General features: G+C 41.1%; 2 protein-coding genes across 4 annotated transcripts; one reads left to right on the top strand and one right to left on the bottom strand.

Moving 5' to 3' along the window:
• Positions 1 to 494: 494 nt before the first annotated feature.
• Positions 495 to 9513, bottom strand: cul4a (cullin 4A). The gene is made up of 20 exons (XM_088412822.1): positions 8881 to 9513; positions 7886 to 8001; positions 7333 to 7436; positions 7078 to 7147; positions 6914 to 6987; positions 6681 to 6843; positions 6527 to 6616; positions 6353 to 6435; positions 5549 to 5616; positions 5217 to 5335; positions 4952 to 5144; positions 4483 to 4587; positions 4247 to 4357; positions 3990 to 4075; positions 3774 to 3881; positions 2882 to 2995; positions 2709 to 2814; positions 1755 to 1927; positions 1523 to 1675; positions 495 to 1193 (listed from the first exon to the last, which is right to left on the bottom strand). Exons 1-20 carry the CDS (start codon positions 9014 to 9016, stop codon positions 1098 to 1100), a joined length of 2268 nt encoding a protein of 755 aa, XP_088268948.1. The 5' UTR covers positions 9017 to 9513; the 3' UTR covers positions 495 to 1097.
• Positions 9514 to 9613: 100 nt separating this feature from the next.
• tgfbrap1 (transforming growth factor, beta receptor associated protein 1) lies at positions 9614 to 20450 on the top strand. 3 transcript variants are annotated; one of them, XM_088412818.1, is made up of 14 exons: positions 9647 to 9665; positions 12685 to 12710; positions 13792 to 14501; positions 14849 to 15043; positions 15167 to 15321; positions 15636 to 15718; positions 15801 to 15981; positions 16314 to 16474; positions 16631 to 16688; positions 16768 to 16911; positions 17005 to 17148; positions 17535 to 17694; positions 17883 to 18349; positions 18702 to 20450. In XM_088412818.1, the coding sequence occupies exons 3-14, from the start codon at positions 13811 to 13813 to the stop codon at positions 18888 to 18890; spliced, it is 2628 nt and encodes an 875-aa protein (XP_088268944.1). In that variant the 5' UTR covers positions 9647 to 9665; positions 12685 to 12710; positions 13792 to 13810; the 3' UTR covers positions 18891 to 20450. The 3 variants fall into 3 exon arrangements, with proteins under 3 accessions (XP_088268945.1, XP_088268944.1, XP_088268946.1); XM_088412819.1 differs by lacking the exon at positions 12685 to 12710 and having other exon boundaries at positions 9614 to 9665; XM_088412820.1 differs by lacking the exons at positions 9647 to 9665; positions 12685 to 12710 and adding an exon at positions 12813 to 12831.
• The last annotated feature ends 399 nt before the right edge of the window (positions 20451 to 20849 follow it).

The following is a 20849-nucleotide window of genomic DNA, read 5'->3' as shown; positions in this document are numbered from 1 at the left end:
TTTGCAAAAAAAACAACCTAAGAATAACTTTCAGAATGTGTAAATGCAACAAAATTGTGCAGTAGTCATCTAAAATCTATGAAAAGATTCGATAAATAACTTCCTACTTCTGCTGCTCATATTTAGGCCCCCCACACACACACACACATACACACACACAACAAAGTAGCCAAGTATATGAGTGGTGGTTAGTCAGCTGACACGCATCAATTCACAAGGGAGTGTAAAACCCCAGCAGGAACGCAGACTGCTTTAATGCTGCTCTTAAACACTTCGCAGAATCCTGCAACATTCTCCTCACATATCCAAAGCACATTTCGAACACTGAACGCACGCACTCTGTAGTGTTTTTTAGGATGTTCTGTAATGCAAAAAAATACATGATATAAAAATAGCAGCCCTGTACACTGGAAAAAGAAAACATGAACACACTTTTTTTTGCTCCAGTGTAGCTTGCTGGACACTCTCCCCCAAAACAGTACCTTGGTATCAAATTATTCATTAAATATCCATTTATTTACTCTTGTCAGTATTACATGGGAAAAACCATCTGATTTCAAACGGACAAACAAAATCAGCACGTGACATTAGCGCAATTTGGTTAAAGAAGACACCGTCAAAAATTGCCCAAAGTAGTTGACTTGCATTGTCATCATCCGCAACTTTCATCACATCAGTAACAATCACACTTTTTAGGGTAGAACTTGTGGGGAACAGATGAAAACACTTAAAATGATACAAAATTTGCCCTGAAAGTATTTCAGAGCAAAGCAATAGACATAAACAAACAAAAAAATCCCCTCCCACAGCAGTAAAACAAAACAAAGCGAGAGGAAAGTGCTTGTCAAATTGTTTTTTTGTGTTGTTTTTGTTTTTAACTAAACAAACTGCCCGGGCCGTCTCCTCCAGCCTCCTCTCGGACTCAAACCCAGGGACAAAACCCAGCCAAGTCTCAACTTTGGGGGTCATAGTGGGATCTGGATGCTGCACCCAATATGGTGGCACCAAGTATGAACTTGGTGGCTGAAGGTCTGTGAGGCTGCTTGAGGAACCAGCCGGACACTTGCGCAAAACATTGGCTGTGCAGTGGCGCCCCCTCAGGCAACATAGTGGTACTGGTTGGGACTCTCCTTGTCACGCTCCATATAGTCTCTGTCTATGAGGGACTCGATCCGCTTTTTCAGGTCGCCAGGCTACGGGGAGACGTGAGTCAGAGGCAATCGGACTTTGCGAATGCAACAGAGAGTAGGCATGGGCCGATCACCAAGTTGACGGTTTATCGTGGTCAAAGTTTCAATTACCGCAAATACTGTCTCTAACATGGTAGCTTACCCTTAGATTTATTCATACGAAAGATGGAGCGCAATTCTTAATGTACCAAATATTCAATTGCTTTAAAAATAAAGTAGACCGTGTTCAATGAGGAAAAAATCGAGCTGTATGTAACGCACAACGTTATTATAAGGTCAGAATCTGATATCAGCCCGTGCCTCACTGAGAATGAATTCTTGGGACTAGTCACCTTGACAGGGAACTTCAACTGGTTGTAGAGCTCCGACACAAGTAAATTGTGACTGAGGGTTTTCCTCATTTTCATGATGCGCACCACAGCTGCATCAATCTGATACTGCCGGTCTTGAAAGACTCGCTCCGTCGTGCTGACCTGCTCCTCTACCTATAAACGAGAAAGTCATGTCGTACCAAACGCAAAAACTGATTTGGGAAATAGCCCGCAGCGTGAAAGGCGTTCTTACGGTTTCTTTCATTTGGATCTGGTTGATCTTGATGCGGAAAAGTTTGTGTTTGAAATCGTTATTGAAGTTGAAACGATCTCCGTTCTCTACATCTTTCCCCCGCGGAATCTTGTTGAGAACGCGGGCTTTTCCGCAAGCCAGGGACTGCAATGTACGCCGGAGCTCGCCCTCCTCTGTAAGGAAAGAGAAAAAAACCAAGGCAGTGGTTCTCAACCTTTTTCAAACGACATACCCCCCGTGATTTCTTTTTTTCGCCCAGGTACCCCCCCTAACCAGCGGAATACATTTTTAGATGGGAAAAAAAGGCTTGAAAAAGTGTGTTGTGCCATACATCCGATTTTACAACAATTCAAATGACATTTGTAGTAGTATCTCTTTGGTGTATTTTATTCAGCAATCCCAGAAAACAGTGTAACATCATTTGTTTTATTTCTGACTCATCTGCTTAAGAATTGTGTCAGTAAAAATGTTTTTTTTAAATGTAATTTTCTAATTATTTGGCAGTTGACCTAGGAAGACAGCACCATTCTTTCTGATGGTTAAAACTGAAGGTTGTACTTTGGGCTGGTCTCAAATATAGCAGTAGCTCAATGTTTACAACTGCACGGCATCTGTTAAAAACAAAAATAAAAACAATAAATGCCTGAAGCCACGTTTTTTGTTGTTGTATATTACGCTCTTGATCTGCCACAATAATGAACTGTACATAAAAAACTACTTTGACGTTTTTTCTAAGCTTTAATTTTAAAGTCAGATTTAAGAGATGATTAAATCAATTAATTACAAATCTCAATTAATTCCTCATTCTCTAGTACAGTAGTATGAAAAACATGAAATCATTTTTTTCTGATACCCCCAGAAACCCTGTTACAATCTCAGCTACTTCCAAACTGCTCTCACGCTTTTATTTGAGAAGGGCTCTCCTAAATAATGGCGGCAATAAACACCACTAACCTATCCCCGTGGCAGTGGCAATCTCTTCCATGCTGAATTCTTCTCCCTCATTGAACATCAGCAGCACTAACGTCTGAAACAGGGAGACTTGCAGCTCCTTCCTTCCCTAAAGAATGATGAATAAAGCCGTCAAGGCAAGCTGAGTTCCCGGCAATGATCATGCATCAACTTACTTCTTTAAACTCAGCCTTTAGGACAGCGTGGCCGAGTGTGGGCTGCCACTGCAGCTTCCTGCCGCTGTGCTTCCCCAAGTAGAACAGCTTAAACACTTCCTGGAGTTTCACCATCTCAAAAAAGAAAAGAGCGAAGGTCAGACATGATTGATGAATGACTCGCCGGGCATGGTTTTACAGCCGCAAAATCTAATGTAGCTAAAAATCAACTACTGATCCATTGAGAGCAGTTTCAACAAACCTGCCCAGACAAAATAGAGCTGGATATGAATTTGCAATCATATCTTAAACAAAATATCTGTTCTCGTGGCTGTGCGACAACTGCGATAATAGCTCATCCACCTCAGTTTTGACCTTCAGAGATCAAATCTCAGGTCTTATGTCTTATGTTATTTCACAGTCGCATCAAAATGATGTGCTACTTTGCGTTTGTCGATCTCTGTGGTTGTTTTTTTTTTTTTGGGGGGGGGGCACTTCAAACAGAGAGTTCTGCCATCCTAGTCTTGACATAAAAAAAACTTTGGAACTACATTTTTAGTAGTATAACTACTACATTTTTAATAGTATAACTAGACGCGTTTTTCAGCATCTCTAAAAGACTGTGACATTATCTTTTTGTTCCAATTAATTTGCTCTTAAGTTGAAAAGAAGACTGTACTATTCCTGTGTGGAAATCCTGTTACCTCACATGTACCCTTGAAATGCCTTTATGCGCCCCCATTCAAGAACGGCTGGTTTGTCACATAAGTTTGTGAATGTAAGGTTACAAAATGTGAAAACAGTTCAAGGAGAAGGAGCGCTTTTCAAGGCACTTCATCTGGAAAGTGACTAATACTGTTTAGTTGAAATAAGGTCATGGCTTTAATGATTAAGAACAACTTCCATATCTTACTTCTGGGGGCAAGTGGACCTCCATGGGCAAGTATGAAGGCCAGTAGCCCATGGTCAGGATGTTGACTGTTAGTTCAATGTTGCTCGGCTCACTCTGGTTTTGCATGTACTGAGAGGAAACACCAGAATTTCATGCACAGCATTTGCAAGAAATGATTTTGTGAATGTTCACATTTCATTTTCAAAATGACAATACGTGGAAGGAGAATGTGAGTACCTGTTTGAACTGGATCATGATATCTTTGGAGAGTTCCATGTCCTTAAACATCCCTTCTAGCTTACTGGTAAATGCTGCGCCGCACTCTGTACAAAGTCAACAGCACCAATGCAAGAGTCAAAACATATGTGTGCTTTGTTACGCTGTATTTGAGTTTTGTGAAGCTATGTCTTTTTTAACAATATTTTCAGTAGAATATAGCACTCAAAGCAGAATGAATGCAGTACTTTACTGGTCATTATATTTTGGAGACCCACCATGTTTCAGCTTGGATAGCATGGACTTTTCAGCATCTACAGAAGCACTCTTGCCAACCAGTAGACGTTTGGCCAAGTCTTTTTTGTAAAACGCTTCAAAGACATCTTTTCCTGGACAAGAAAATAAAACAACATACTGTTATTTAGTAACAATTCAGTTTACTGAACTAAAACCCCAATCTTCAATGCAGAAAGTAAAAAAAAAAAAAAAAACATTAAAAATATGTGCAACTCACCATGTATAAATCGGAATATTATCATTATCTTGTCAAGGATTCTCTCGAGCTCTTCCTCTGTGGCCTCTTTGTTACCGGCTCTTAACTTAGAATCCACATATTTAGCTGGAAAGGGAGCAAAGAGTTAATCAAATGATCGGCTACATATGATTATAGTTTAAATGTCCAGTACTTCACTTTATAATTGTGTTTAGTTACAAATAACTGAGACCTAGAATCCACTGGGGTTGAGTAGAATCAGCAAACATACAAAATCAAAACTTTGCAAAATGAAATAGTCATGTAGAACCCATTATCTTGGCGTGGCAAAATAATGCTTTTGTGATATAGGAGGTGCCAGCCCAACACCAACAAAATGTTGATTTCTTGTCTCATATTCATCTTTTGAAACCCAAATGTAGAAAAGAAATCAATTGACTAAACAGTTTATGAAGTAAAAATCAAATATAGAATCTTAAGCCAGACATACCAATAAGTTCTGCAGGTTTGTTGGGTCTTTTGTTGATAAATGTTTCAAAGGCCTCCTTCATGGCATTAATGAAGCCCTCATTCCGTGCAAAACAGCTCTGAGCCACATTGTCCATCTTGTCCTTAAAGTCCAGCAGCTCTTGTACCATGTCCTTGTCTTTCTCTGGTGTACAAACAATCTCTCCACCAAAGGACTACAGATATGAAGCACACATTAGAAGGGCGACGAGACTGTGCGTGTCCGAGGGCATAAATAGTGACCACACCTTGATGTAGTCTCTCCAAAATTGCAGCAATTCGGGCAGTCCTCCTTTCACCTTACTGAACAGTTGGTAAAGGAGAGCCAGCTCAGTCACACGATTCCCATCCAAAAGAGTACTCAAACCTGATAAAAAGTTATACAAAATGTCATTATTTCTTATATTTTGATATATAGCGTCGTCAAGTTTAAAAAGGACCACATAACACTTACAGCCGATCAGAAGTACACATTGTGGTAATTACCATAATGAAGAGAATTTTAAACATTCATTTTCATTAAGATGGTGAAATGGTCAAAATACGACGCATACAAATAGAACGTTTTGAGCCGACGTACCCTTTTGTAGAATTGCAGTCATGTGCTCTCCTAAAAGCTGTTTCTCAACACAGCTAATCAGAGGTTTCCTACAAGATAGTAAAGACATGAGAAATAGCCCAAGGAATTACATTTCATTCAAGGAAACAGTCATGAATTGTGGGGTGAGGCTCGTTTCTTATGTTCACAGGAACAGTGTTCATTCACCTGCCTAAAATTTGTCGTTTATTTCATCACCAATATTCTTCTGTGCCAGTAACTAAACTAGAAGCCATTCATTGACGACAACACTAAATAAATGGTGTGACAAAGTCACCAACAAATTAAAAAACACCACACAAAAAAATCACTGACAAAATCCAATGGGAATAAGAAGTCATACACGGGCAGAAGAAAAGAAGCACTTAGAAGATGGAACAGACTAGACTGAATGAGAAGAGAATCAACCAGGGAGCGATTTATTGAGCAGTGACCGGAAGCCAGTCATTCGTTTCATTCAAGCTCTCGGAGAAGGAAGCAGTCGGCAGATGAAAAATATGATGGTTGGAAATGCAAGAAAAGATCATGTCCGCGGCTGGAAGAAAGGGATAAGAGGATTTGTGGGCCCCATTTCATGTTTAACAATCAAGAAAAAAAGACAGGCTGATCTGCAATCATGATTGGCCCCAAAAATCCTGGCCGTGGGAAGTTTACTAAATTAAGACTAATATTTTAAAGAATATTATTCATAAGATTATAACTAAAACTGTGATTTCTTGTCAAAATTACAGGTAGGCGTTTTTAATCTCTGGAAGGTGTAAATATTAAAATAAATTCAAGTATTACTGCGTGCTCAGGTCGAGGTAGCTGACGATACGATCATTCTCCTCCTCCAATCGTCGAGCCACATGGTGCAGGTACTCAGGCACCTGGTTGAATTTAAAAAACATTTATACTAAATAACTGTGTGCATCCGCTTGCGCTCACATTAAAGCTTTACTAATTCTTTGTGTGACTCACATCTCTGTCTTGCATCAAACGCTGTCCTTCTGCAGCATACAGGCGATTTGTTTCAGACAAAAATCTCTCTTCAAAAGAAACTTTATAAACCTAAAAAGACATCAGATAAAATCAACCGGCATGCTTTCAGTGCGCTTGGCGGTCAATTGTCTACCTGAAGGTCTGAAAGCATTCCCAGCAGGCTCCTCAACAAACTGCGGTCTGCTGTCTCGCCGTTCCGCTCAAGTTCGATCTGCTCCAAAATGCCATCTACTATGCGCTTCTGGACGACACTATCGTTTACAATATGGATCCGGAACAGTTCTAGCCCGGTATCCCTGAAAGGCGCAAACAACCCTAAGTTCTCAACATTCATCTCAACAAATTGAGCGCGTGGGTAACATTTACCAGATGGATGGCAGCAAGGAGCTTTGCAACACATATGTGCGATCCAGGAAGAGAAAGATGCTTCGTATCATTATCTATCCAAAAGAACAAGTAAAGACAATGGCGTTACGCTCAGTATCAAAAGTTAGCATTAAGCAAAGAGGCAAAGACTGATCAGAGGTTACAGTTTGCCGACAGTGATCCAGCCAGCAGCGATTCATCCTCTTCAGGAAAGAAAGGTTGTCCAAAGACTCTGTGCGCTCCATATTAAGGAAAAATAATGTCAAGTCACCTTTCAAAATTGTCTTTCCGCAAGTAATGGGTATGGGTCTCATTAGTTTGCTCACATTTTTTGTGTATTTAACACTATGACAAGCAACAAATCCGGAATTATGGCGTATCCCCTATATTGAAATTTACAACACTGAATAAAAGGATATTCTTTAAACTGGTAGATCTGGGCCTGTACGTGATCCTCACAGACCTGACGCAGCTGCTTGTACAATGTTGGGGAGACTTTATACGAACACATGTTCTCCACAGCCTTCAAAAAGGAAGAACAAAATAGAAAGGACAAAACAGGAGAAGAAATATCAAAACATAAGGCAGCCAAATATGATAAATAATGTACATTGCTTTGCTAATCCATTGGCCCCCACTATGTATTTCTGACATTTTACCACATTTAAAGCGTCAAATATATATGTATTAAGTCTGAAATATTTGTGAGAACTCACCAAAATGCGGGATACAATTGTAAAGTGTAATGAAATTCACACAATATTTTAGTTTTTATGTGAATCAAAACTTTGGACAAAATTTGGACACGTATTGACCCCTGTTCTGTCGGTGCAAAATATCAAAAAGCTATACGTAGAGGGGCCAATACTTTCACATGGAACTGTACGGTGGAAATTTTGCATCAATCAAAACAGACGGAAACAAAACAAATTCATTCTTCGAGTAATAAACGGCAATAAACGGACAAAGAACCTGATAGAGCTCTTCAAGGTTGTACTTGATGGATGTGCTGTTTTGGATGGCACTGACTGCATCTCTCAGTTTCAACCAAGTGTCCTCAGTGTAATTCTCGGATAGTTTTGGTCGATCTTGGAATGGCAAAAACACAGAAAAAAAATGTTGTAGTACTGATTATAGGAGCACAATAATGATAATAGATTGAAATGGTTGTTAAAATAAACAATTTTATGAACATTGCTCACTTCAGCTGATTAACCCTTCTGTTATGCTGTGGGTCAAACTGACCGATTGGAAATTATGGTGATTTTGAATATAGTTTTTAAGTACAATACTTTTGCCTGGCATAAGTTCAACCAACCTGCCCATTACAAATGACATTTGTATGCAATGCTTTTTGATTTATGTTTCCATTTTTTTTTTTACACATGCCAGGTCAAACTCACCCAGGATATAATTACTATTCCAGAGGAACAAATGCAAGACACAAGTATAAATTGGGTATTGCATTTGTTACTTTGTGAGTGGATTTCCAATCAATAAGATGTTGTTGACACTTTTGGATAAATGCACACACCTCTGGCTCATATTCACCCTAAGACATCATTGCTGTTCTAGGGAAATGGAACATAAATCACTTGTTAAAGACTGGATTTGAATTATACACATTTCAGACACTAAATACGTCCCGTGTCAAAGTGACCCTGGGACCTAAGTGATGTTACTACCAAACAAACATAACAGATAGGTTTATATTTAGACGCAAACAATCTTATAACCCAAGCACTAACACTCAATTGCTTCATAATAGAAACAACGCTCATTGCATAATGAATTGCAGATCTTCGTGAGCAGGATCTAAAGTTACACATTTAATGATTCATGACCCGATTTACCACAATCGCGAATGATTTGCACCTGTTATACAATCATATGTTTACCTGGAATTGACAAGTGTTTCGATATTTAAAATGGGGTCAGTGTGGCTAATATGATATTGAGAACAATACCTTTGAAATTTTTTATCACTAATTTCTTGGAAGTGCCAGATTTTCCAGAAGACATGGAAGATGTCCTGGTCATCCCGTTGGTGTCCGTTAAAGCCGAGAAGTTGGCCCGCTTGTCCTGTCTGGTGTCTTCGGCCATGATCAGATTAGCTCTAAAGCTTAACGCTTGGTCTCTTCCAAGTGTTTTGGCGAAGTTTTTCTTTGATTGCCCAGCCGCCTAGTTACCATAAACAGCTTAATCGTTGAACAAAGTATCTTTGGCTACGAGAAAACACGCCGGTCTTTTCACAGCACATCTGCGAGAAAACACTGAGTAATGTTGGGTTACTCAAGCAAATAAAACAATAAAGAGCAGACAGCTAGCCAACAGTGTGCTTCTGTAACTGTAGCATACTTAAGGTAGTCGCCGCAAAGCATTAGCATCATTGCTAATCCACAAAATGTTTGACGACTTACGGCGACGAGGCGGTTGGATTTTAACATCTTGACATAGCAAACTACATCTTAGGCGAGGACTAGTTAGGGGTTGTGTCAAAGGTCCACGTTATTCATGCTGACAAAAGTGCTTTTAATGCCCAAACGGCTAGCTTGCACAACAAAATGGCTTTTCGGTTCATTTGGACAGGTGCATCTTGGGTGAAAAGTGAAAGAGTTGAGTTCATGCGCACTTTGAAATGGCGATTACTTGAGACTATGTAAAGATCTAATGGAGCAGTTCCGTTTAGAGAGTACACTACTGAATGTGAGTGTGGTGATAGAAGACACATAGAAAATTTACCAATATTAAAGTGAGTAACGCGTTAAAAAATTCATACCTAACACAGATTTAAGAAAATTACTGAATGGTATTGAACGCAACTCGAACAGTCTGATCAAGTGGGCAGTAAGAGCAGGCTCTTTTTGTGGCAGCGGCATGCAGTGTGGCGACTGTGTGGCAGCTGCCACCGAGAGCCACGGGTAGCCACACTTGATGCCACCAGTAGCCACTCTTTCCGAGGCATTTCCATGTTCGTCTGTGGCTGCTGCCACCGGTAGCCACACTTGATGCCACCAGTAGCCACTCTTTCCGAGGCATTTCCATGTTCGTCTGTGGCTGCTGCCACCGGTAGCCACACTTGATGCCACCAGTAGCCACTCTTTCCGAGGCATTTCCATGTTCGTCTGTGGCTGCTGCAACCGGTAGCCACACTTGTTGCCTCTCTTTCTGAGGCATTTCCTTGTTCCCTCTGTGGCTTGGCTTCACCTCCACGTTATTCTTTTTCGTGTTTGACTTGCAATGTATTGTTGTTGGTTTGTATAGTTGATTTTATTTCACCCATTATTGTGTGGATTCCTCTTTCGTCGTCGCTGCCGTTGCATTTTCCTCGGTCTTTTTTTTTTTATAAATATGTTTCTCTTATTTTCATTTCATGTATGTTTTTTAGATGTACTGGTATTGTATCTTATTTAGTGTGGACTGTGTTTTCATTTATTCACATTTGTATTATGTTCTATCACGCAATGACCGGAAAAGGCGTCTCCAGAGTTACCACGAGCGATGCAAACGAGTAGTCACGATCGATGCAAATGAGTAGTCACGGTCGATGCAAATGAGTAGTCACGGTCGATGCAAATGAGTAGTCACGATCGATGCAAATGAGAAGCCACGAGCTATCCAATGAGCTGCAAGCAATGGCCGACATTTCACCGGCTATCCAATGCGCGGCAGGTAATGGCTGACTGGGCGTCGCTATGTTGTAATACGGGGACTCCCGTCGCCCAGCTGTCCAGTGAGCTGCAAGCAATGGCGGACGGGGCGTCTCCCGACGTGTCTTGAGCATGCAAATGAGTAGGCTGTTACCAGTATGTTGCTCAGTTTTTAAGTTTTTGGTTGTGTCCCCCTAGCGTTGTTGTTTTTTTTTGTTAATTTTTGCATTGTATTGCATTCTTTTATATTAATAATAATAATAAAAAAGAGGAGTCGCGATGGATGCAAACGAGTAGTCACGATCGATGCAAATGAGTAGTCACGGTCGATGCAAATGAGTAGTCACGGTCGATGCAAATGAGTAGTCACGATCAATGCAAATGAGAAGCCACGAGCTATCCAATGAGCTGCAAGCAATGGCCGACATTTCACCGGCTATCCAATGCGCGGCAGGTAATGGCTGACTGGGCGTCGCTATGTTGTAATACGGGGACTCCCGTCGCCCAGCTGTCCAGTGAGCTGCAAGCAATGGCGGACGGGGCGTCTCCCGACGTGTCCTGAGCATGCAAATTAGTAGGCTGTTACCAGTATGTTGCTCAGTTTTTAAGTTTTTGGTTGCGTCCCCCTAGCGTATTGTGTTCTTTTATATTAATAATAATAATTAATTGCGAATGCGTGTTGCTAAACGTCTTAGTTTCAATTAATATGACATTTTGCTATGTCGGCCATTGCTTGCAGCTCATTGGATAGCTCGTGGCGTCTCATTTGCATCGATCGTGACTACTCATTTGCATCGACCGTGACTACTCATTTGCATCGATCGTGACTACTCGTTTGCATCCATCGCGACTCCTCTTTTTTATTATTATTATTAATATAAAAGAATGCAATACAATGCAAAAATTAACAAAAAAAACAACAACGCTAGGGGGACACAACCAAAAACTTAAAAACGGAGCAACATACTGGTAACAGCCTACTAATTTGCATGCTCAGGACACGTCGGGAGACGCCTCGTCCGCCATTGCTTGCAGCTCACTGGACAGCTGGGCGACGGGGAGTCCCCGTATTACAGTATAGCGACGCCCAGTCAGCCATTACCTGCCGCGCATTGGATAGCCGGTGAAATGTCGGCCATTGCTTGCAGCTCATTGGATAGCTCGTGGCTTCTCATTTGCATCGATCGTGACTACTCATTTGCATCGACCGTGACTACTCATTTGCATCGACCGTGACTACTCATTTGCATCGACCGTGACTACTCGTTTGCATCGCTCGTAGTAACTCTGGAGACGCCTCTTCCGGTCATTGCGTGATAGAACATAATACAAATGTGAATAAATGAAAACACAGTCCACACTAAATAAGATACAATACCAGTACATCTAAAAAACATACATGAAATGAAAATAAGAGAAACATATTTATAAAAAAAAAAAGACCGAGGAAAAAGCAACGGCAGCGACGACGAAAGAGGAATCCACACAATAATGGGTGAAATAAAAGCAACTATACAAACCAACAACAATACATTGCAAGTCAAACACGAAAAAGAATAACGTGGAGGTGAAGCCAAGCCACAGAGGGAACAAGGAAATGCCTCAGAAAGAGTGGCAACAAGTGTGGCTACCGGTTGCAGCAGCCACAGACGAACATGGAAATGCCTCGGAAAGAGTGGCTACTGGTGGCATCAAGTGTGACTACCGGTGGCAGCAGCCACAGACGAACATGGAAATGCCTCGGAAAGAGTGGCTACTGGTGGCATCAAGTGTGGCTACCGGTGGCAGCAGCCACAGACGAACATGGAAATGCCTCGGAAAGAGTGGCTACTGGTGGCATCAAGTGTGGCTACCCGTGGCTCTCGGTGGCAGCTGCCACACAGTCGCCACACTGCATGCCGCTGCCACAAAAAGAGCCTGCTCTTTCTCCAAGTGGGAGACGAGTCCGGTGCTATGGGCGTAGTTTAATACTGGATAGACGAGATATTGCGACACCAATCATGCTTGTTTCTGCTTGCGATTTTTTGTCTCCTGTCAAAATGGAAACGTTCATATTTGTCTGTCTGTTTCTTCCATGCTTATTTGCGGAGGACTTTTGTTAATTCGCTTCTCTGTTTCCAGCCGGTCTCACTGAGGGTGTCTGAGTGGTAAGTTATGCTCACAGCAAGCATGAGGGAAACTGAAAAAGGATTTAGTGCGCACAGATTTTTTTCAATGAATTATCCTTATTCGAAGTTTTATATTGTCTATTTTAGTGCCATTTTGTCGGTAAGTGAATTTGCTTGGTCATATCACAAAAACTGTCTTGGCAAGTCAGAAATCGATTGCTAGCATAGGCAACAGAGCATTCAACACAAGCTAACGTTAGCTTCAATGAATTAAAACGAAGCGATGTTGCTGTACTATTGTGTTAAATTACCACGGTATTAAACTGCATCGAATCATCTGCTTTCAACGTTATAAACAAGTATACACCCTGTCTCATCTCCGTCCCCATGCATTTGACAGGCTGGCTAGCATTAACGTTATTTGGGTTAGCGCTCTATGGCGTATTGCTATGTGTGCTTTAGGTAGAGAAACAAGGGGAAAAAACATTTTGACGTGACACAATGAATGAATGAATAACACATCATTATGTGACAGTTATTTGCCAAGATAAACCCTAGATTGCAAACGATATACAGTACTGCACATCACTAGGAAACCAAACACTAATTCACCTGCATGTATTGTACGTACTTCTATTCAAATGCCAAATATATTGGATGGTAGAGCAAATCCTCTCGTGACAAATTTCTGTCTTACTGTTGATTTAGTTTGCCTGTATGTGGGTTGGGTTCCTCGGGTGGGCATTGAACAAGCAAAGGTATTGTAGTCCACAAAACTGCAATCTTAACTCTCAAACATATAATTTGATGTATATGTCATTAGAATTGAACACGTTAGGGTACAGGTGTCAAACTGGTCTCCGAGAGCCAGTATGTTCTCCAGGTTTTTCCCCAACAGACCTGATTCAAATGATGAGCTCATTAGCAAGCTCTGCAGGAGCTTGAATAAGATGCCAATCAAGTTAATGTCACATGTTAAGGACATTGTCTGGAATTGCTCCTTTTACGTCTCATGTGAAAAATGGCAAATGTTCAAAAAAAAAAAAATGAACAGTGATATTACTGTGTTAATAGTAGTCTGGTCATGGTCATTGCTAATCAACACTGTTGTATCTTTTAGTTTCAATGCCTTGGTGAAGATGAGCGTGAAGGCCTTTGAGCTCATCCCGGCTGTGGAGCGGGACCTCCTCATGGGCGACAAGGCTCGCATCAACATTGAATGTTTAGAATGTTCCGGGAAGCACTTGTATGTGGGAACCAACGATTGCTTCATCCACCACTTCCTGCTTGACGAACTCTCTTCCGCCAAAGGGAAATTGACCTACTCGGCTCAGAAACTGCTGCACAAATACTTGGGCTTGAAAAAGCCAGTGGCCGAACTGCGGGCCGCTTCAGCTCTGGAGCGGCTCATAGTGCTTTGCGATGGACTCGTTTTTCTCGTGGACATGGTGACGCTGGAAAATGTGCCATCAACGTCCGGTGCCAGGATCAGAGGCGTGACGACTTTTTGCATTAATGAAAATCCGGTGAACGGTGATCCATTCTGCGTGGAAATGGCTGTCCTTTCCTTGAAGCGTAGGACAGTGCAAATTTATATGGTTTATGAGGACAAGGTGCAGCTGGTCAAAGAGGTGAGCACGCCGGAGCAACCCTGTGCTGTCAGCCTCGACGGGTATTTCCTGTGCCTGGCGTTGGCGACGCAGTACATGATCCTCAACTACAATACGGAAGCTTCCCAAGATCTTTTCCCTTACAACAGTGAGGAGCGGCGACCCATTGTAAAGAGGATAGCCCGGGAGGAGTTTCTCTTGGCGGCACCGGGTGGTCTCGGTAAGCTGTGTCAAGATGGGCTGTATGAGGTTCCATTTAATGTTGCTCACATTTTGGATCTATTCTTTGGTTATTTGACAGGCATCTTCGAAAACATACTTCACCTGTTCACATCATTCCAGTGTCCCCATATTTAATACATTCTCGCCATGGGGGCTCGTATTTTTATTTCAAACGACTTGAAGTGCGCGTATGACGACCGTAGCAATTTGTCAATTCTCAATGAAATATTCAACCCAAAAGTCACAACTGCACAACTATGAACTAACCAATCGTCAAAGAAGATTTGCCACGTCATTCACGCTCAAATGAAGAAGTAATATCTGTGGTGTCATCTGTCCCTCTAGGAATGTTTGCCAATGCGGAAGGAGCCTCTCAACGGGCCCCCGTTAACTGGTCCGAGAGTGTCATCGGTGCGGCTGTGTGCTTCCCTTATGTGGTGGCCTTGGATGAGAGCTTCATCACCATCCACAGCATGTTGGATCAACAGCTAAAACAGACGCTTTCATTCAGGGACGGACGCATTCTGCAAGACTTTGAAGGTAATTTAGGCACCAGTCTTTCTGATGTACTTCATCTTCATGCAGGTTCCCAAATCGGAGGATCCTTATTGTGTAGAGCAGGGCAATAGCACCATGACTGCTCTTCTCTTTTCTTCCTTTTAGGGAAAGTCATTGTGGCGTCCACCAAGGCCGTGTATGTGATGGTGCCTTTGCCCCTGGAAAAACAGATCCAGGACTTACTGGCCAGCCACAGAGTGGAGGAAGCATTAGTCCTTATAGAGGGAGCACAAATAAATATTCCCAAAGAGAAGTTCTTGGTAATGAACACTCTGCGTATTATGTCAATTGTAGCTATAAATGCATCTTAAACTCTGTTTAAGTCTGTTGAAATTAATAAATGAATGAAGCCTATTTTATGATTTTCCACAATAACACAAAGTATCTTAAAAAAAAAACACTGGTTGAGGGTTTTTTTCTCAGAATTCTTGAGGTGAAATTAAAGAGATAGATCAATTGATTCATCTTTTTTTTCTTTTCAATGTCCAATAACATCTGCATAGAGCAACTGTGTCCAAACTTTATTTCAACTGTTGACACCATGCTAACATTTTTAATCATATTTTCTACACAGATTTTGTATAAAAGAATTCTGCAGCAGGCAGGCTTTATACAGTTTGGCCAACTTCAGTTTGTAGAAGCAAAAGAACACTTCAGGTTAGTTTTTGTCCATGTCACGAATTTGTCAGGGGCAGCCGGTTGGCTTCCACCGCGTGACATTGTTTGCTCTCCTCTGCAGAAAAGGTCAACTGGATGTGCGTGAGCTGATTTCACTCTACCCACTGCTACTGCCAGCATCTTCTTCCTTCACGCGCTGCCACCCTCCTCTCCACGAGTTTGCCGATCTCAATCACCTGGCGCAGGGAGATCAGGAAAAAGTGTTGAAATGCAAGAAATTCCTCATCAGTTATTTGACAGAGGTATTTTTTTCGTCATTCTTCAGAACGTACTAAAAACAGCTGTTTATTCATTTTGGGAGTGAACAGAGTTGTGAAAACGCTTAGATTCTATTCATAAAGTTAGACTGACTTATCTGATTGTATTGTTGACATTACCAGGCACAGTGGGTCTCCCAGCCATTAGTGTAGCTTCTATTCTATGCACCTTATAATGCAGTGCTCCTTACATATGAAAACGGTTTTAAAATAGGTAATTCATTGAAGGTGTGCCTTATAATCCGGTGCACTTTATAGTGCGGAAAAAACGGTATGTGCCTCATGCTTTATACGCTTTTATGCTCCTCATGTTTTAGGTCCGGAGCACAGAGGTAGTTAACGGTTGCAGAGAGGATGTGGATACTGCATTGTTAAAGTTGTACGCTGAACAGAATCACGACAGCCTTCTAGACCTGCTCGCATCAGACAATGCCTGCCTGCTTGCTGACTGCGTCCCCTGGCTGGAAAAATATCAAAAGTGTGTATGCTCTCTGTTTAGCTGTCGCACACTTTGCATGCAGCGTTTGAACTGGAAATATTGAGTAAATGATTAAAGACATCATCTGACACATTTCCCCTTGAAACTAGAAAATTACTGCACTTTAGACTTTTATTTTTTTCCTACTTGTCCCAGGTATTTTGCACTTGGACTGCTTTACCATTCTAAAGGTCAGGATCTGGCAGCACTTCAGGTAAACACAAAGGTGTAACCCTATCCTAATGTAATGGGAAGAAAATTTTTATGCAAATGATTATTATCATTATTTTCAGATGTGGATTCGGGTTGCAGACATGGAACTGCAGGACTCTACAAGACCTGATCTCTATGAGTACATTGTAGATTTTCTTAGCTCCGCTGTCGATCCGAACCTTGTGTGGAAATATGCAAATTGGGCTTTACACAAGAATCCCAGTGTAGGTTAATCGCTATTAGTTGCTTGCAGACATCAATTTCAGTTAGTTTTGAAATTATGACTAGTAATATAAAACTATTGTTTTTCCTCATAGGCAGCTGTACAGATCTTCACCAAGAGGACTGTTGGCAAAACCCAGTCGGACCTGAATCCCGATGATGTCATTCCATACCTGGAAAAGCACAGGGAGGCGCTTCTTCTGTACTTGGAACACCTGGTGCTTGAACGACGGATTGAGGTGTCATTCATAGAATCTTCATCATATGATGCTGATCGACGAGTTTGGGACGGAAATAGTGATAATATCATGTACTGTATGCCTGGAGATTAATTTTAAATCTGTGTTTTTGGTCCTGCAAATAATTATTTTTTTAATAAGCGAGTAATGGACTAAATCGATGAATTGTTACAAAAAAAACAACCCTCTAAAACAATGACATATTTTCAAAATAACTTGTGATGTTTTCACTTGGAACGCTTAAAATTATACATAAAGCAAGTTTGTTTGACTGGCATGAGCTTAAATCTGTATTATTTATTTAAAAAAAAAAGTTTATCGGCCCATGCCTAGTGAAGACCTTAAATATTGATAAATTGCTGTTGTGATTGTTTTCTTGTCTATAGGAGGAGCAATACCACACACATCTAGCGGAGTTATACCTGGAGAGGGTATTATCTTTACTGTCAGAGTCTCCAGTCAACGAAGAACAGCTCAGCAGATTCAGAGAGAAGCTCCAGGGTCTTCTCAGGGAGTCCAATTTGTACCGAGTGCAGTATTTGTTAGGTAAGATAATTTTTTTTGACGCATTATAATGAACGCTTGCATCTAAGTTAAGAGCTGTCGGACATGTGATTGCAAACTTGTCTTTTATCAGTGTTCAATGACCACATTATAGAAAAGAAAAAAATACATCCCCAAAAAGCTAATCCTTTAAATGTTGCGTAATTGCTTTTTGTTTCTGTGTTGTTCAGGTAAGATGGAAAACAGTGAGCAACTGCTGCTAGAGCGTGCGACTCTTTATGGAAAATCAGAGGACCATGATGCAGCGCTCCACATTTTAGTGCATAAGCTGAGAGACTTCAAATCCGCCGAGGCCTTTTGTATTTGGGCCTCATCTTGTCGGGATTCCGCTTTCAGACAGCGGTTGTTCCATCGCCTCCTAGCGATGTATCTCGACAAAAGCGCCGCCGGGAAAACCCGATCGACGGCGTGCGTTGACAAAGGAGAGTCGGCAATGGCAGCGGTTGACCTCCTGAATCGGCACGGAGAGTTGTTTGATCCTGTCCAAGTGCTTCGGACGCTGCCGGATGGTTGGTCGCTGCAATTGATCCGGCCCTTTCTGGGTCGGGCCATTCGAGCTAGTATGCATGCCTCCCGCACATCTCAAATTGCCCTCGGGCTCGCCCACTCTGAACATCTTCAACTACTGCACGACAAGGTGAGCAGTTTATTATATACGTACTGTACATGCTTATGTAATACATGCGTATATTGTGCAGTTCTAAAAGGCTACATATCCCGGTCTTTGCTAGCGTTTTGTGTTTTGGTGGGTGAACTCAAATGCGTAGAATAATTTAGTCATCCCGACTTCCAAATTGATCGTTTATATGTTGGATTAATGCTAAAATGCTTATCTTGGTCTATTTTTTTTTTTTTTTGTATCACGAAGCCTGAAATATTTGTTTTAAAATAATTATCGATAACACAAATCAATGAAAGGTGTCTTGTATTTTGTTTAGCGTTTTCATTGATGGACACAGCACTCACAAACGTTTGTTTTCTCGACCCAGTTGAAAGTGACGAAGAAGCCGATTGTTGTGTCTACAAAAAAGGGATGCCACTTATGCCACAACACCTTCAGTGACAGCGAAGTGGTGTGTCTGCCGAGCGGCGTGCCGGTCCATGCCCACTGTGTCGCCCAAAGAGTGACAGACTCGCCGACCAGGAGACAGTTAACCAACAGCAGCAACCACACGTGAGCCTTGGCCTGGCACGCAACAATGATTAGAAGCGCCAAAACTCAAGCAGGGTGCGCTGCTGGCTTTTGGGGCGGCTGATGACTTTGGGGACGAGGACAAAGCATCCGTCGCTGCGGGCAGGTCGCTCATGGAGTCTGCAGGAATCACAGAGCGCCTTGCGTTGGAAGAAGATGAAAGTCGAAGCGTGAGAGGGAGCAAACGCAGGCGAACAACAGTGGGATTTCCTTTAAAGACGTCAAAGCTAACATGACCCGTCCCTTGATAAATTAAACAAGACATACTCTTACACACATTTCGATCTTCACTGTTGACCGTCTCGGTTTCACTCCCGAGTGACTGGTCTACGGGTACAGGTCATTCTATCTTAGTTCTGTTGAAAATTGTCGTAATAGAAAAATACTATGTGTATTAAACACGCTTACAGCTCATATCCAATTGAGTCTTATTGATCTGTCTAGCACCATGGAGAGTGTTGGAAACTCAATTGAAATATGGTGCTCAGAATTCTGAGAGGTGAGAATCCTGCCAGACTTTTTTTCTTTTCCTTCACAGGCCCTCGTCCTTTTCCACAGGGTGCCTACACCTAAACAGTTGTCATTTACGTTTCAGTTCAAGTTTCAGTTTGGCTAAAGTCCAAAGCACACAGTAATCGTTTTTATTGGTCTTGTCCAAAATGATTCATTTCCCCTTTGATCTATTTGCTGAAATTTCCATTGCGTGACAGTAAGAGCTAACATTCATAAAAAGTGCAGCCGATGAAACGTTAAATGGACTTTTGTCACTATACACAACTTTAAACTGATTTTAACTTGGAATATAAATGCCTCCCATCATCAATTATCCATTTTGCATTCTGCAGCACCACACATTTAGAAAAAGGTATTTATTTGGACAAAAACTGAAAATACAATCAAATGTAACATCTGTCAAAAAAAAAAGACTTTTCATGATGCGTGCTTAGATTATTTGTCTTATACTGCACAGGGGAGGGAAATTGTCTGGAAAATAAAACTTACTTTGTTATTGAAAGAACGGGATATCTCTTGTAAGCAATGCTCAGTGTTTTCAACCTGAGTTCCAAATTCAAATGAATCAAATACTTTGGTATTTTCATTGATGCAAACTGTTGTGGATTGATCAGACTCTACCAACAAAGTTCAAACTCCTAAGCCAACTCCTAAAATAAACTCCACCCCTCTGAGAAATGTTATACAGTCTGGCATGGAAAAAATGTGGAAAAAACAGGTGTCAGTACATCAGTGTCAGTTTCAAACTGCATCACTCTGCAAAACACAAAATAATTGGTATCATTGCAACCACAGAAGTACTTTACACAATATAAAGTTATATTCAAATATATTTCACAGTCACTACTATGACCTAAATGTATTGGTATAAATAAAAGTAAAATTATATTCAAATTAATTTCAGTCACTATCCAGCTGTATTTTATAAAATGTTTTGTCAGCATTTTGTACCTCTGTCACTTTGCAAATCAACTGAAAAACAGCGTTCAATCTGTAACTCTATCATTTAATAAATTGGAGATTTAACATTCAATCTTGTTGGACTGGATTCCTTCAACTGCACTTAAGGTTCTACAGATGTACACAAGGCTTTGCCTTGAGGGATTATTTTTGAGTTTCATACTTGTCACTAGTGGCTAAGAGATTCATATACTCAGAGCTAATCTCACAGAATAGCAATCATATGCATATAGAATCCTTTGCCTTTCTATGAATACACATTTTAAAAATGAGCAATCTTAGTTAAGTGTTATCTTTATATCTTCACTTTTCAGGTGACTCCAAAATGGCAAATTTGTTCAGTTATTAGCATTGCATCCTTGAAAGTTTGCAAACACTTTTACAAACATTAGATCAAAAAATATGTAGAAATGTCATCGAGGATGCCGCCAGTTATAGACAAAATACTAACTTTTTCTTCTGAAAGTAGTTA

Source organism: Hippichthys cyanospilos, chromosome 4 (genome assembly GCF_059441005.1).
Source record: "Hippichthys cyanospilos isolate Australia breed blue-spotted pipefish chromosome 4, RoL_Hcya_1.0, whole genome shotgun sequence".
NCBI lineage: Eukaryota > Metazoa > Chordata > Actinopteri > Syngnathiformes > Syngnathidae > Hippichthys > Hippichthys cyanospilos.
This window is presented reverse-complemented; position numbering and strand designations above follow the sequence as displayed.